Genomic DNA, 16044 nt, shown 5'->3' with positions numbered 1-16044 from the left:
CAGATTATTTCCTCAGAAATCTGGGAGACTGATGCATTTAACGCTTCCCATCTCAAAACCAATTAGTATGATTTAACCTTGATGATTTGAAGTTGTTTCCATTGTATGTGACCAAATGAGATGCATAGTATACTAACGATGAATAACTGGTTCCGTATAACTCTCGTAAGATGTGATCGATGTCAATGGATTCGTTTAGTTAAGTTTATTCCCTAAGCCATCGGATTTGAGTAAAATTTGACGAGATTAAAAATGATTTAACTCTCGATGTCTCCTGGTACTTTTCTTTTTCAAGCATTTGAAGTACAGAAAATAACAAGTTATTTTTTGTCATCCCCTAGTTCCTCGTTGAACGAGTGGTTTTCGCGCTTGGCTACCAATCCGGTGGTTCGAAGTTCGATTCTCCGCTCGGCCAACACGGAATCAGAGGAATTTATTTCTGGTGATAGAAATTCATTTCCTGATGTAATGTGGTTCGGATCCCACAATAAGCTGCAAGTCCCGTTGCTAGGTGACCAATTGGTTTTTAGTCACGTAAAAATATCTAATCCTTCGGGCTAGCCCTACGAGAGCTGTTAATCAGATTAGTGGTCTGGTAAAACTAAGATATATACACTTTGTCATCTCGTCTCTGTAGGCCATTCATGGATCATAGTTACTCATTGCTTACAGAAACTGAAGCTATTCATTTCGCTTGCCCATAGACAGGCACAACCTTCTTTTATTTGCTTTGTTCAAGTTTTTTCTTACGTTTGTGTTACTGCTAATTGATCAGCTTCACGACCCATCATTTTTAAGACACTTAGACAGTCAAAACTTGACCAGCGATAGGATGATGTACGCTTTTCAACGCGGAACTAGAGGAATTTATTTCTGGTGATTATAAATTCATTCCTCGATATAACGTGGTCCCGTCGCTAAGTGACCAATTGGTTCCCAGCCACGTTATTAAAAATCTAATCCTTCTGGCCAGCCCTAGGAGAGCTGTTAATCAGCTCAGTGGTCTGGTTAAAGTAAAGCATCACAAAAGGAGAAGAATTTATGAGTTAATGTGTAGATTTATTGCGTGGCAGAAAACACAGCGCGTTTCATTCCATGAAACAATCATCAACTACCTGTTCTAATTCTTTTCTAAGTCATAGTAATTTGTAAATAATGTATGCATATTTGATTTTGTAATATCTTGTTTGCCTGTATGGTGTTTTCACGTTGCATGGAACCAGTGGTTATTCAGCAACGGGACCAACGGCTCTACGTGACTTCCGAACCACGTCGAGAGTGAACTTCTGTTACCAGAAATTCACACATCTAACCCCTCAGTGGATTGCCCGAGAATCGAACTCGCGGCCACCGAGGTGGCAGGCCAAGACCATACCGATCACGCCACTGAGGCGCTTTTTCACGTCCAGACGTGAGCACTCATGGTGTTAAGGGATTGTGGAATAAAGAAAGGAACCCGTAGTTTAAAACACGTTTATTTTTGGAAAAATCATATACACAATATCCAGCATTGAATGTTGCTCATTGAATGCTGATATGGGGGTGAAGGAGAATTTCGATATAACGGATCAACTGAATTTCTTACTGATATTCTATTATAAGAGCTAAAAAATGTATTTTACAGAATTGCAGACATTTTGAACTTTGTTGTAACAATGTTTTCTTCATTTTTTTTATGAGAAGTTGAATTTAGGATACAAATATACAACCACTGTAGAAATATCACTCTACACTTGCAGCGAGCGTCCCGGTCGCTGCCTGAGGGGGGAACGAACGTTCAGTATGTACAAAAAACAAGGAAAAAAGCTGTTCAGAAATCGGATAGACTTTTTTTAATACTACACAATTACCTAACCATACGGGGTCCACTGACGCCAAAAAACAGCTTCATATAATATTACAATGTGGCAACACAAGAACACAGTAATAACAGAATCTACTTTTTGTTGTTGTTGTTGTTGTTGTTGTTTTCTTCTTCTTCTTATTCTTCTTCTTTTGCCAGGCTGTTTCCCATGCTCCTCAGCATTTGTTTGAATTAACGAGATGACCAAAACTTAATTGGAAAATAGACAAAGAGAAAAATAACCATAATCACATTAACAATAAAATAATCTCGTTAAATGTTCTTCAACTTCAAAACCAGTTAAACACATTTCATATTACAAGAACTTGAATACAAAATTATTTTAAAGAAAAATACTGAAAATTCACTTTCACATCTGCAGACGCACTACTGGTCACATCCTTCACGTGTATATTAATTATACTGATTTTTCTTCAATTAACATAGGCCTTCAGATACTTCAAAGCTGTACCGTTTGTGTAAAACCTTACACTGTTCAAAAACACAAACTTGTTTCTGATTTTCTTTAGCCATAACCTTCAAAACTGCAATTTTCTTTTTTTTTTGTTTTTTAATTTGGAAGGAATTAAGAGAACAATTTTTGCACATTTTTAAAGGTCTGGAATTCATGTTTAAACCAAATTACACAGTACTTTGGGGGAATACACAAAAATAAGTAAATAAGTAGAATAATGATAAAAAAAGAACAATTACAAAGCATTACTTATAACCTTCATCTTAGCCGGAAGTGAGCGCGTGATAAGGGTTGTTGACATGTTTGCCGTTGGAGGAGGCCAACGGGAAACAGAACATAAATTACCCACTCGATACTGCCACCCGATGCTCTACAATGGCATCCGACAGTATTTTATAAACACGTAACGGGTGGGGAGGGGGGGTCCAAAGTACCAATTGCTTCTCAGTTTTGGAAGTTGATCTTGCCAGAGCTTCAGGGCGGTTGCACGGAGGAGGAGGAGGAGGGGGGGGGGGGGCCGCAAGCGGTGGGGTTCGAGTGGTGGTATAAACTGACTTTTTTAGGGGTGGGTTTTCGAATGTCCACTTTAAACAAAAGCAAAAAAATCTCAAAATCTAGTCTTGTTAGTATAAGTTTTTGGATAGGATAGGGGAGGTGAGAGGGGGAGGGTGAAGAGTACACTACCACAACAGCCGTCCTCCGAGATTGCCCTTGTAAACCGCTGGCTCAGTCAACTCCCTTCGCTAGTTCACAATTAGTCCTTCGCTCTCGACACCCAACATCACAGAAATAATATCAATATTGCTGCATGTGTGAAAAGTGTGTTGGTTATTTAATTATTAAACTTCTTGCTCGAATTTTTTTATTTTTAAAATGTTACCTATTTATACAAAGTTAAGTAGGAGTAGCAACGAGTTCCCACAAGATTCGTTTTTGTTTGTATTTTACAACTCTCAAAAGTCTCTTTAGTACCAGGGATGACATAAGTGTGCACGCACTGTAGAAGAGGTCTCATTTGAATAAGTGCTGCTGTTGCTGTTGCTGCCGCCTGCTTCTTCTGCTTCTGCTTCTTCTTCTTCTTCTTCTAGAAGTAAATACACATATTTGGGGCTACACTGACCGCTTGTGTCTGGTATCACTATCCCTGCTGCCGCCTCTTATGGAACCGGCCTTAGGATTAATATATATATGTATATAAAAAAGGAAAAAAATCATGGGGAAGCTCTCACCACTAAAGCAGTTATGTTACATATAACTTTAATTGTCTTCCTCAGTCTTCTTCTTCTTCATACGTTAAAACACATTTTTTTTCAATGTTTTGTTTTTCTTTCATCTTCTTAACTATTTTATTACATATTATTATTACCAGAGAATTGGTGACGATGGTAACCGGTCGCAAAAATTATTAGACATTGAGGTTTGTTGAAATCGAGGTATTTCTAGGCATTCTTAATCCACAAGCTATTGCAGAAAGTCGCTTTATTTATTTATAAAGTTTATGTAAAATCACCAAAAGTTAATAATGTACAATATGAAAACTCCAATCGTATACAGAATTCACATAGTCGTATACATCCACCACAGTCTAATCTCTCTCTCAATACTTTCTGCAATATCAGGGTGCAAATGTCAGGCTTAATCGAGGGGTGAGGAGGGGTAGTTTGTTGTAAAGGGGGGTTGGGGCTGGTGGGGGGTTTCGGCATTTTAGGGGCTGGCAAGTTTCTTTTTGAAGTATGAATATCCTCCTCTGATTAGGAATATCTGTTTGAAGTGTTCACTCCAGTCTGTTATGGATCCTATAAAAGAATCCTGAATTTTATTTGAGGAATTGATGATGATATTGCGTCTATAAGAATAATTCCAGCAAGCTTTGCAAACAAATCTTGAAATTTAGCTTCTGTAAAATTTGATTGTCTTTATGAATTCCAACAAGCTTTGTGAAATGTTGTGGGTCTATAACAAATTTCAACAACTTAAAATTGTGAAATGTTGTGGGTCGTTAACAAATTTCAACAACTTAAAATTTGGTTTATTGTAGGTCGATAATAAGCTTTGCGGTAATCTTGTTGTAGGTCTATAAGAAGAATCAAGACTTTGAAATCATGAAAAATTAGGTTATTGTTGGTATTTGAAGGTCCCACTATGCTTCTCTAAGCAATGCCAGTGCACTTCATCTTTTATGTATTATTTAATAAGCAAAGTACACCAGTGACCAGTTTTTTGACAGAACTCTTTTTAATTTTGAATTTTCAGTGTAGTTGACAGGTTCGTTTTTGTAGCGTCTGTTGATAACAAAGACCTGACAAAGTCGGTCAAATATGCTTACATACTCGTAGACGTTGCATCTTCCGGGTTTTAATTTAAAAGGTGATTGTCACACTACCATCTAAGTTATGCCCCTTAAGAGCACTAAGTGTTGCCACTTATTTTCCGTTTCCTGTAAACGATGGGATATTAACAAACGCTTTTTGCACTCTTAATCCATTTACTTTTTATAATTCAAGGGTTCATAAAGATTATATCTTCCTCCTCTGGAAGATTAAAGATTAATTAAATTAAATATGTAAAGCATCATGTATGTTAATCATCTTCAATATCTAGAATTAAAAGACTAAAAGTATTGAAATGGTTCTTCTTCTTGAGTAGAAATAAGATATGCCAGCGTCCAACTAGTAGGTTCCAGGGCATCTTCTTTGCAGAAACTTCATCCACTGTGATTCAGAGAGAGAGAGAGAGAGAGAGAGAGAGAGAGAGAGAGAGAGAGAGAGAGAGAGACTTATTGCCATGTTTTGTGATGAATGAGGAATGAGGTATAGCTGAGGTTGACGATGATATATATATCTCTGCCGTTACACTGATCAAGTAATAAGAGACAGGAGGAAAGAGGAAAAAGATTGGTGGCCCTCATACAACTACTAGGAATTCTAAGCCATATGGGTCTTCACCCTTTATGGCTTGGGACTCCTCCTGGGTATCATGCCCAGGAGCTTTCAGCTCCCCTGGCCCCAAACCGCCCATCATATGCCACCATCATCACCCCTTCTTGATTTCGGCCGTCTCCACCAAAACTTGTGTGCATGAGCCATCAAGATTAAAATAATTGTATACACTGTTTCTTGTTTATATTTTTTTTCCTTTCCACCGCCGCCTTTTTTATTCTGTCAAAGACACGGCCGCAACATTTATTTATATAATAAAACGGGCTTCTTCACACACTCGCGGGCCCACCGGTATTTTACTTCAAGTAAAAGACAGTCCTTTTTCTGTCAGCCGGGGGGGGACCGGGGTCTCACAATCATATGAACACCTTCCCGACGACACTCACTCGACTCTCGCTCGCTCACTACACTTGGCGCCGCTGAACGAGAGGCGGCGGACCTATAAGAGCGGCCAGGCCAGCGCCACTCGCCGCCACCTCATCACCTCAACACTCACCCACAGAATGACACCGCTACACGCTGCGAACAAAGGAGAGAGAGAAAGAGCCTATTAGTAACCTTGTATCAACTAATACTTTTAGTATCACAGAGTTAAACCTACACAAGCCTCTTTAAGATCGTAAGCTACTAGAGGGTGCGTTCTTATAAGGAAGGTATCAATTTAAACTATGTGACTAACTATTTATATTTGAAATATAGATGTTTAGGAGATAGAGAGAGAGCCTATTAGTAAACCTTGTAACAACTAATACTTTTAGTGTGTTTTAAACCTATGCAAGCCTCTTTTTAAGATCGTAAGCTAATAGAGGGAGGGTTCTTATCTCATAGTTAAAGTTGATACCTTCCTTGTATCTGTTTATATTTAAAATATAGATGTAAAGTAAAGAACCTGGGTAGATATATTGCTTGTATACTATAAGTATATAAACTAAATATGAAACTTCTATCATTTTGCGAATCTAGTTCGTGTTTTACTTCTTTTTCTCCCATTTCTATAGAGTTCATTTAGGTTTTTAAACACCAGGTTACTCGTTCTAAAGATTAGGTTTTTAACCTTAAATTTGTAACCTAGGAAGTTTCCAATTGTTTCCAAGACTTATAATCAATTTAATTATATCTTAGTTCATGACACTTCGACCTAAACATCTTCAATATTATTCAGTTGCATTAAAAACTTATACAATAATCAACTGCATTAACTAGGCAAGTTCAAACCAAGAAAAAAATCTTTATAATGAAACCTATTTTTATAATGAGATGTCTGACTGAATTTAACAACCGTACGGAAAATCTTCTATATTTAGTCCAAGACATTTTGCAACAGTGACCTAAATGATTTGGAAAGATTAAATTCGGAGACTTAACAACGACCTAAAATCAATATGATCCGAAAAATCTTCAATATTTAGTTTAAGACATTTTCCAATAGTTGACCTAAATGATTCTGAAAAATCTTCAGAATTTAGCAGTCGAAGGCATTTTGCTACAGTGACCTAAATGAATTATCTGAAAAAAGACATTTTGCAACAGTTGACCTTTTATCTGAAAAAAGACATTTTGCAACAGTTGACCTTAAATGATTTGAAAAATTCTGAGATTTAACGGTGACCTAAGTAAATATGATTCGAAAAATCTTTAATATTTAAAAATCGAATCATATACATTTTGCAACATTGACTTAAATTATTTGAAAAATCTTCAATATTTAAAAGTACAAAACAATATTAAAAAATCTTCAATATTTAAAAGTACAAAACAATATTAAAAAATCTTCAATATTTAAAAGTACAAAACAATATTTAAAAATCTTCAATATTTAAAAGTCCAAGACATTTTTGCAACAGTGACCTAAATGAATGATCTGAAAAATTTCCAAGACGGTGACCAAAAATTATTTTTAAAAAATCATTTACGTAGAGCAAACTTTTCACGAGAGAGAGAGACCGACTTACCGGACCTATAGATGATGGGGGTAGTTGTATGCGGCCGCAGGATGTCCGTAGTAGGCCGCGGCAGCGGCGTGGTCGGTGTAAGGATCGGCGGTACGGAACATGTGCTGTTGGCCGTCCATCATGTAACCCATGGACGCCGCGTCGGGGGAGTATGCCCCCGCCGGACCTGAAAAGTGCGGCACTGCAGCCGAAACAGTTCCATTAATACAACCGGTTGTGACTCAGAATTATGCGTCGTTCATATATTCAATTCCTAACGTAATAATAATTTCTATCGTCCATTCACTTCCTAACGTAATAATAATCTCTATTGTTCATTGAATTCCTAACGTAATAATAATTTCTATCGTCCATCCAATTCCTAAAGTAATAATAATTTCTATCGTTATCATTCTAAAGTATAAGAACTAAATTGATATGTAATGCTGAAATGGCTGTATTGCAATGTTTTAAATTATATGTATTGCAATGTTTTATATCTTATAATTTAAAATAGTTTTTTTTACCTTGAATGTAGAGCCCTTACCCTGAAAGTTTAATCCTGAAAGCTTCAATTGAACGCAACTTTAAACACGGAAAAATTCTAATTTCTTTTTCATAGTCATAATTTTAAAAAAGCCCAGTTTACATACTATAAGCATCTCAATCATAAATAAAAACAGGCCCAAAGTTTATTTTTGTATACTGTCTACCTTTAAGCGTAAAAACCCAGTTTACTTACTATGTTCTCTTGAACATTTTAAATCCCAGTTTAATATCCCTCAATGAAACAATTGTTCATTATTTCACGTAATTCAAATATGAAAATTCTTATTTGACGTACTTCAAAATATGAAAATTCTTATTTGGCGTAATTCAAAATATGAACATTTTAAATCCCAATTCCATTTCTCTCACTGAAAAAAACTGTTAATTTATTTGAAATCTCAGTATATTTACTACTCCTATTTTAACCAAGTAGCAAGCAATTACGATCCACTGAACTTTAGAAATTACGATCCATTGAGCTTTAAAAATTACGATCCATTGAGGTTCAAAGAACTAAATTTACAAAATTACGATCCATTGAGCTTTAAAAATAACGATCTATTGGGCTTTAAAGAACTAAATTTACAAAATTACGATTCATTGAGCTTTAAAAATTACGATTTATTGAGCTTTAAAGGGCTAAATTTACATCTTAAGTTCTAAGCTTCCCAGTCAAGTAGTAACTGACTATTCGAAATAGATTTATATTTGTGCATGCATTTACAATAAATAAATTTACAAACAAGTAGTTTCACCGCCTTCCCCTGATTTCCATTGGGGAAATTAAGAGAAATACAGCCATTTCGCTTCCCCCGATTAAGTGATTAATTACGTAGCCATTAGGGAGCACCACAAAAGGAAGAACACACAGAGAGAGAGAAAGAGAGAGAGTATAAAAACACCGGAGCGCGGAGAGAAAAGAATAGTTCTCATTGTTTACAAGGGGGAAAAGGAAGATAAAGACACTTCCTTTCTCCCTCTATACCCCTTTGCTCACTTTTCATTCACAGACGAATTTAGGAAGATGAAAAAGGACGCCCAGGGCAACAAGACACAGGACCCGACAAAAGGGGAGGGGGGGGGGGGTTATGTCTTTGTCTTGATGATGATGGGTGCCAGCCAGAGAAAATCCCTTCCGTAGGGGGGACCCTTGCCCCCTCACCCGCTCCCCTGAGGACCATATAACCCTCCCTACTTCCCTCCCTCCCACCTACTCTTCGTTTGCTGCAGAGCAATTAATTGTCCTAGGTTTTAATAAACACGATGACAGAAATAATCGAAAAGTTAACTTTAACGTACTTATTAAATATCATATGCAAATAAAAAACGTCCTTATTTATTCTTATGCAAATCAAAGACTTTAATTTATCAACTTGACAACTATCGCATGGTCTTATGCAAATCAAGATTTAAAATTTTATTCCATATAAAAAAAAACGTCTACAGAAATATCGAGAGAAAAAATGACCCGTTTTCGTACTGAGATTACTTTTAATATGCAAGAAAGAAGGGACATTATACTAATCTCATACCAATTATCTACAATTACCTTTTGTTTGGATTATGCTTTGAATATGGAAATTAGCAGGAATATTATTTAGAGGGAATATTTCAAAAGAAAGGCACCGAGACTTTTCGTTATCATAATCGTAGGGGCCAACCATAATCCATCATCAAATATATATATATAACTATATACACTACTACTTTTTTTACCCCTAGTTCAGTCTATCAATACATTCGTCGTCATCTTTATTTTACCGTTCCTCCGACAATCCGTCATGCCTTGTCAAAATGCACAAAAGTAGGCCTATCTCCTCCCACAGGCCTAAGAGGATTTCTCAATCAGCTGATGAGGATCTTCCTTCCCCCTCCACCCCCTTCCCCCTCTGGCTACTGAGTTGCTGCAGGCGAGAACCCGAGATGGTACGAGGGAGGGAGAAAGAAAAAAATAAAAAGGAGAGGCTATTTACCGCTGGGAAAGCAGATAACGAGAGAGAGAGAGAGAGAGAGAGAGAGAGAGAGAGAGAGAGAGAGAGAGAGACAGAGAGAGAGTTGGAACAAGATTTTAAACCCCTATAAGGCATCAACTGAATCATTTATTTGCCTATTTCCAAAAATTAAAACATTTGTAAACATTTATATAAAACTACTTCAATTGCCTATTTTTCCTATTAACAAACAACTTCAATTGCTTATTTTATTTCTAAACATTTGTATAAGAGAAACAACTTAATAAAACAAACAACTTCAATTGCCTATTTTGCCTCTTTCCAAAAATTAAAACATTTGTATAAAAGAAACTATTGCCTATGTCCAAAAATTAAAAATTGAAACAATGTATATTTTAAACAAAACATCTAAACTATGAAAAAATATTCTATACTAAAAAATCACTATTATTAATAATAATATATTAAACCTACTTGAAAGGATGCTCACGCCCGGCACACACCACATACAATCTATATTTGTGTTGAATTGTGCATGCATGCTGTTTCATTTAGAATACAGGGAAAAAAGTTAGTCCATGCAGAGCAACCATGTGGCCGAGTATAATATTATATGTTTCTGACCTTACCGTTTAGTTTGAACAGTGCAGGAACGATGTATAAGTAGGAATAATAAAGGAATACAGCATTTCGGTGTTGAAAATGTAAATTTTTCAACTTCCAAAACATCCATCTAAGTAGGAATGAAGGAATAAGTATTTCGGTGTTGAAAATGTAAAATTTCAACTTCCAAACATCATTTGGAAGCACTTTCAGAAACCAATTACAAATTCATCAGACTATACAAGGTACCATCATGTTTTTCACGATCGTATATTTTGTTATTGGATGAACTAATACATTATTCTTCAGGCTATGGAAGCATTTTCAGAAACCAATTTATCAGACTAATACAAATACCATCATGTTTTTCACGATCGAATATTATGTTATTGGGTGAACTAATACCAAACAGGTTGGGAATCTTACATGAAATTATTTTGATAAGATTATTCGCTCACTTCGTAACTTACATTTAAAAAAAAAATGATAATTCATGATATCAAGGCAAAACTAATTTTATGTACAAAATCTTTTCACTTTGAAATGTATAAGAAGAGTTCCCCCATCATGGCTTGTTAAGGTTAATGATGTATAGACCTTCAAAATGACCCTGTAATAATAATAGGCTCTCAGATCGTGTGACTGAATTTATCTACATCGACAGGCATCGAAGGCCTTTTTGACTTCAACACCTATGTCTCACGACGGATAATAATAATTAAATAAAACACGTCATCAAGAGAAACCCATTAAGCCTTCTTTATCTTTGTTGCCAGCTGTACAAAGCTCGTTAAGTCAGAATTTTAGTTTTAACAGAAAAATTCTTAAAGAAAAAGCTTCAGGTAACTATTTTAACATTATTTAAACATCTCTCATCACAAAACCGTTATTTCAGCCAATTTCAAGACCATTTTAAAATTATCTAAACATCTCGCATCACAAAACCGTCATTTCAGCTAAAATATCAAAAGTCAATCATATTTTGTAATTTCACTCCCACCACCCCAAGTTACTCTTCAACTCAAAAATATATCATTCTATACTTTTGTTGTAATTTCCCTCCCACAACCCCAAATTGCGAAGGCAGGTTAAACGAAGGAGTCTTTAGATCTATATTAACAGTTTGCACAGTTACGATTTTTATAATTCTAACAAAGCTTTGGTAATGGTATTTAACAATTGCGATTTTTATAATTCTAACAAAGCTTTGGCAATGGTATTTACTAGCGAACAAAACACTCGCCAGTCTACTACTGTACTCTCGAATTAATATTTATGATAAATACAAAGTAAAAGATAGTGATTAAGATATATACCAAATTAAATCTCTTGAATACTTGAGACTGTGTTATTAACAAAACACAAAATACGAGTTGTTTTACCGACGGTTCTGGGGTCTTTATGGAATTTATATTCATAAAGTCGCGTGTCTCGGGAGTTATAAACAAAACACAAAATACTAGTTCTTTTACCAAAGGTTCTGGGGACTTTATGGAATTTATTTTCATTAATTCTCATGTCTCGTAAATGTTATTAACAAAACACAAGATAAGAGTGATTTTATCACTCGTTCTGGAGTCTTTACGGAATTTATTTTCATAAATTCACATGTCTCGTTAAATTTCGAACTATAAACATAAGTCGCAAATTCTGGGATGTGTGAGGATTTGAATTTTGTGTATAATGCCGAAATGGCACAGCTTGAAAGGCTACAGAGTTGGAACATCTGGCCAGTTACTTAACTTCAAATATAATTCATCTAAAATATTACTGATTTTTTTGCAGCAACATTTAACCAGTGCGTTTAGTTTAAAATACTATGATTTTGTTGGCAGCATAAGTTAACATCACTGCATTTAGTCCTCGATGGGTTGTTTCTTGCAGCAATCATTAACAAATATTTTTTTCACTATTAAAAGAATTATTTTTTACCAGTACGTAATACTACTCGAACATTTTGTATGTCCATTCTGTAACTTTGACTACTTAAAATTCTTTTTATTATGAAAATCTTACTTTTCCGGAGCCTTATACTATAAATTCCTATTAGAAAATACAACTCAGAACTTTTAAATCATTTAATGGTACAAGATATTCACCTTGTACAACACAGGAAACATACGAAAATCACAGGCAGTTTTAACCGCTATTATAAAATGCCACCATAATGAATTATGTAAAATACTTGACTTTCAACGCTTCCATAACACTCGAATATTTACGAACCTCTCTCTCTCTCTATATAGACCACAATTTCTTCTTCACAAGGCCTTGCATAACCCAGCTATTTTCCCCCTCGAAAAAAAAGGGCTCTTGTTCGTCTACCGAATGAAGGGTACCCTTATCCGATTCCGCCTCGCTGTCACCCTTCCAGCACCCACCCCCTCCCCCCCCCTCACCCCTCCCCTCCTAGACCCCTCTGGAGCCAGTGCACATTTCCTTGGCGTACGCTTCCTCTATCACTAATAGTTATCTCTATGATGGCCTTCTTGCCGAACCGATGCCCGACGCCACTATACGACGCTTATATTTATCGGAAGCCTCGTTTTGGACCACCCCCTTTTTCCGTCTTGGGGGTTTCCGTATCGTACGATGAACCCCCGTAGATTTACTCAAATTCTAAGACAGTCCGAGGAGGATGAAAGTTCGCTACTCTACCAAGCAAACATATTTGTTATTTCCAGATCAATCTCGGAGGAGATGCAATTCCCCGTCGTACGCTGGAATCGTGTGACGTGGCAACTCGAGTCTTTTCCCCTTCTTCTACCCCCCCTTACTCACATCCCCACCCCTCCCCCCTCCACCAACCCCCCCTTCCTTCGCCGGCAAAACCATCTAGGGGGCCATTTATCAATACTTTTGGGTATAATAATGACACAACGGAAATGGGCAGCAATATCACTTTCAACGGAGCACAGAACAGTTTCATTAGGCCAACATTTCCCAACATTGACCCCCCCCCCCTTCCCCCCTTCCTCTCCCTCCCTTTCCAACAGCCCTGAGAAACGTTAAATCTGCGTCGACATTCAGAGCTCTGATGGGATGACTTTTGTGGTCTAAATGATGCCAATCTTTTGGCCATACAAGTAATGGATCTCTCGTCGTCAGCTACAATTTCCTGTCTGTTACAAATGGGATGGAAAAAGATAAATCCATATACTGCAAAGATGGGTGGGGAGGTGGGAGGAGTGGGGGGAAGGGGGCACGACAGCAAGTTATAATATCCGGAAGGATTTATTTAGTAGCCATTAAAACTTACATGGTTAACGACAAAATTTAACACATAATAATAGCATGTTTAACTAGTATTCCTCGACGCCTTTCCACAAGATTAATGATAAAATTTCAACTAGATTAACGATAACATTTAACATAAAATAGCATGTTTAACTAGTATTCCTCGACGCCATTGCACAAGATTAACGATAAAATTTAACTAGATTAACAATAACATTTAACATAAAATAGCATGTTTAACTAGTATTCCTCAACGTCTTTACACTCTGAATTAGATTGCAAATTGCTGTTATCAACAATTTTCTGGACAGGAGAAAAATATAACGCCTTACTGTGCTTTAACCTAATTTTTTTTCCTCCAAATCTATCTTGGAGTTGTGTTTCCAAGGGCACGTCAATATGCTTAATATATAACAGACAAAATTTAAATTTAAACAATTCAACTTTTCCATATATCGCAATTTTGATAAACTTTGTACGATTCTAATTTGAAATTGTTATGGGAAGGAAATGAATAAATTAATTAAATAAGCAAAAATTTAACTTCCATATATGACAATTTTGATCAACTTTGTACGATTCCAAATTGAAACTACGTTATGGGAAAGAAATGAATTAAAGGAATTTTTTGTCAAATATGGTTTGCAAACGAACTTTGAAGTTTTATGCAGCTCTCTATTTAACGTGGCGTTAAGTATGTCGACCCATAATTACAAATGTTACACAACAAATTTATTATTTATCGTTAGCTTTAACAATGTGAATAATCACTAAAAGAAAGTACGACTCAACGGTTAAGCAGTTGTTGTTCTTATATGAATCCTCCAATAAATTCTGCAATGTCTATGAGTATTTGATTTACAGGTTTTATTCATTATACTAGAAAAGTTTCAATTTGAAACCTGAGAATGAAAGACGTGTTTAGAGGCAATTACGTTTCAGCCAAAAAGTACCTAATGTATTCGACTCTTGTTGGAAGTGATACTGTAAAAGTGTTTTAGTAAATCACTACCAAAAGAATTTCTTGAAACCCAGGACAACATTAAAGTACATTTACGCATACGAGTAAACTTGAGAGAATTAACGAGTTTTTGTTTTCGTTTATAAATTAATTACGTTCTACCCATACTTAAGAGCCGTTATACTTAGGCAATTTGGTTTACAAAAATCACTAATAATCAGCCCCCCTCCCCCGCCCCTCTACTTGTGCGACAAGTTTACTACTTCTGTACGATATCACAAAAGTATTACTTCATCAAAGTAACCCTGTTCTGTCGTTATCTAGTTTTGCCATCACTGTTTTTCAACTGAAAGTTCCTTCAACTTGTTCTTTGACTTCGAAATGACTTGGGAACCTTCATAAAAATATCTGGATAGAATAATGTCAAATTTTAACAGCTAATTTAGACACCCGTAAGGACTAAGACATTACTTGTGGTACCCCGGCTTCCTGCATTATTAGTGGTACGTACCCCGGTTTCCTGCATTACTAGTGGTATACCCCGCATTACTAGCGGTACGTACCCCGCCTTCCTACATTGAAATCTCTTATTACTTTTACGAAATTGATGGCGATGTCTCTCAGCTAGGTTTGAAGTAAGGTTTGCTGGCAGCCGAAAAAAAAAAAAAACCGGAAAACCGTAGTGTTTGTCCTATACCAAAAATAACTTTCCTCTACTAACGTGGGGTGGGAAAAAAAATAAAAAAAGAAAATCCCGAGGCGTATTTCACAAAATGACGCTACTCACAGGTTGATTACATCTGGAAGCCGCAAGAATAGGTGCGCATTCCTCACTTCTTTTTAACTCGCACTGGGCCACCGACTTTTGTGTTGGCAAGAGAGGAGGGGGCCGTTTAAATAAATGTTGCCGCGCTCTCTCCGCTGTAAATGATCTTACTTCTTTCCCGGGGAAAGCTTAAAAAAAGGCTCCCGGACCCCAGAATTAATTGGAGGGATTCAAAGCAGGTTGCGTTCAGGCGGGAGCGTGAAAGCGGTCGGAAAGCAGGTTGCGTTCAGGCGGATTCTCAACCGTACGGAGTGTGTGTGACATTTCCTGCGAGGGGTAGCAAGCAGCACCTTTCCGAAATCTATTCATGGGCCTCTGAACGCTGCCGCTGCCGCTGCCGATATCTCCTTCCTCCTCCCCCTCCTCCTGTTTTCTATTGAATTCGAAGAATGAGAAAACGAGAGGGATCTGTCTTCCCGACATTCTGTTTGACTTCAACTTCCAACTTCATTTGCACCTCTCTCGTCGTCATTACATTCTGGACACAAACACTTCGAATATCATAATCTGTACGAGTCTCGGATTTGTAAAAATCTGTACGAATCTCGATTTTAAAAATGAATCTCTACGAGTCTCGATTTTTAAAAATCTGTACTAGTCTCGATTTTAAAAATGAATCTGTACGAGTCTCGATTTTTAAAAATCTGTACTAGTCTCGATTTTAAAAATTAATCTGTACGAGTCTCGAATTTTTAAAAATCTATACGAATCTCGATTTCAAAAATGAA

The 16044-nt window shown here is 36.5% G+C and overlaps 1 protein-coding gene across 14 annotated transcripts in view; it reads right to left on the bottom strand.

Annotated features, from left to right (window-relative positions):
- Positions 1-1459: 1459 nt before the first annotated feature.
- LOC135221837 (homeobox protein homothorax-like) overlaps positions 1460-16044 on the bottom strand; it is a 652109-nt gene continuing 637524 nt past the window's right edge. For all 14 annotated transcript variants that reach the window (XM_064259739.1, XM_064259738.1, XM_064259741.1 and 11 more), the window contains 2 exons: positions 7210-7390; positions 1460-5776 (listed from right to left, as the gene is read on the bottom strand). In XM_064259739.1, the coding sequence (XP_064115809.1) occupies positions 7215-7390 (176 nt within the window). In that variant the 3' untranslated portion in view covers positions 1460-5776; positions 7210-7214. The remainder of the gene's footprint in view (positions 5777-7209; positions 7391-16044) is intronic.

Source organism: Macrobrachium nipponense, chromosome 3, assembly GCF_015104395.2.
Source record: "Macrobrachium nipponense isolate FS-2020 chromosome 3, ASM1510439v2, whole genome shotgun sequence".
NCBI classification, from domain to species: Eukaryota; Metazoa; Arthropoda; class Malacostraca; order Decapoda; family Palaemonidae; genus Macrobrachium; species Macrobrachium nipponense.
This window is presented reverse-complemented; position numbering and strand designations above follow the sequence as displayed.